The 1,713-nt window shown below is 43.0% G+C and overlaps 1 protein-coding gene across 1 annotated transcript; it reads left to right on the top strand.

Annotated features, from left to right (window-relative positions):
- Nucleotides 1-319: 319 nt before the first annotated feature.
- On the top strand, nt 320-1,279 carry LOC107158290 (mas-related G-protein coupled receptor member X1-like). The gene has a single exon (XM_015504759.1). The coding sequence runs from the start codon at nt 320-322 to the stop codon at nt 1,277-1,279; it is 960 nt and encodes a 319-aa protein (XP_015360245.1).
- The last annotated feature ends 434 nt before the right edge of the window (nt 1,280-1,713 follow it).

Here is a 1,713-nt window from a genome sequence, read left to right as displayed (position 1 = left end):
AATACTGGTCCCATTCTGAGTGGGAGTGTCCAGATTACAGCATATTTCCTTGTCATTTAGGCTCCGGTCAGAGAACTCCAGCAGTTCGGACAATAACTACTGGATTTAATTTGATATTTCATAAATCCCCTGCTGTGGATAGGTGACTTCACCTATGCAATCCTCTGTTCTCCTTCTCTTTAAAATGGATATAGTAATCTCCACAGAGCAGGGTGATCCTGATAATCTGAGCTATTGCTACAACTGCTCAAGTCTCCTTTGTTTTCCCAGGAGCACCACTGAAGTGATTAGGAGCCTGGAACCAACACCCACAGCCTGGATGACAGAAGCCACACCAACCAATGAAAGTTATGAGGACCATCTTTCAATCTGTGGCATTGATAGGCTGACTCCAAAAGCATTGACCATCATCATTTCCCTGGTTGGACTAACTGGAAATGCATCTGTCATATGGTTTTTGGGTTTCCGCATGCACAGAAATGCTTTTTACACCTACATCCTAAATCTGGCTGTAGCTGGCTTCCTCTATCTCTGTTTCCATATGGTGAATGTCCTGCAAGGAGTCATCGCAGTCATCTCTACCATCCACATCCCTACATATGGTATCATACGAAATGGGACAATCATTTTCTACATTGCAGGCCTGAGCATGCTAGGCGCTATTAGCACTGAGCGCTGCCTGTCAGTCCTGTGGCCCATTTGGTACCACTGCCATCGCCCAAGACACACATCAGCTGTCATTTGTACCCTGCTCTGGGCCCTGTCCTTGGTTCTGGGCATCCCAGAAGCAGTTGTTTGTGTATATTTCTATATAACTGAAGGTCTTTGTAAAATAGTTGAATTTACTATAGGTGCATGGCTGGTTCTTTTATTTGTGGTTCTCTCAGTGTCTAGCCTGGCCCTACTGGGTAGGATGTTCTGTGGATCCCAGAAGAAGTCTCTTAACAGGCTGTGTGTTACCATTATGCTCACAGTATTGGTTTTCCTCTTCTGTGGTCTGCCCTTTGGTATCTTTTATTTCCTGTATTACTGGATTAAAAATAGTTATGATGTATATTATTGCCTTGAAATGGTTTCAAGTGTTTTGTCCTGTGTTAACAGCTCTGCCAATCCCATCATTTACTTCTTTGTTGGCTCCTATAGGCAGTGGGTGCAGGGGCAGAACCTCAAGCTGGTGCTTGAGCGGGCTCTGCAGAACACTCCTGAGGAGGGTGAATGTGGAGGCAGCCTTTCCCAGGGAACCCTGGAGATGTCAGGCAGCAGAGTGGAGCAGGGATGAAGACCCTCTGCTCTGGTCCATCAGATGTGCCTTCAAGAGCCAAAAATACCCAGCCAGCCACACTTGACAGATATCTGCTCTCCTCTCAGCTTTTTGTCCCTGAAATTCTTGCATGTCATCTAATGGGTTTATGTTAACTAGGATTTTCTTCCTTGTCTTATGGAGACCAATCTTATGTAAGAACGTCTCATTTCATTTTTGATATTTTCAATAAATATCTTATCATATCTTCATCTAAGTCTTTTTCATTAATGCTTTTCTTTGAAATACTCATTCCAATGGAAAAAGGATGCTTGTGCAAAATTATAAACCTCTTATTTTTGACTGTTTTCTACCTGAACTTATAGAAAATAATGATCTCCTATCTTTTTCTGCCCATGCTATTAGCAATTAGTCTTTTGTTGTGTGTTGGGATATTGATGCAGAGAGAAAGC

Source organism: Marmota marmota, unplaced genomic scaffold, assembly GCF_001458135.2.
Source record: "Marmota marmota marmota unplaced genomic scaffold, marMar, whole genome shotgun sequence".
NCBI classification, from domain to species: Eukaryota; Metazoa; Chordata; class Mammalia; order Rodentia; family Sciuridae; genus Marmota; species Marmota marmota.
This window is presented reverse-complemented; position numbering and strand designations above follow the sequence as displayed.

Excerpts from the sequence above, each read along its gene's own strand:
- LOC107158290 (XM_015504759.1), top strand. The coding sequence starts at position 320 with ATGACAGAAGCCACACCAACCAATGAAAGTTATGAGGACCATCTTTCA.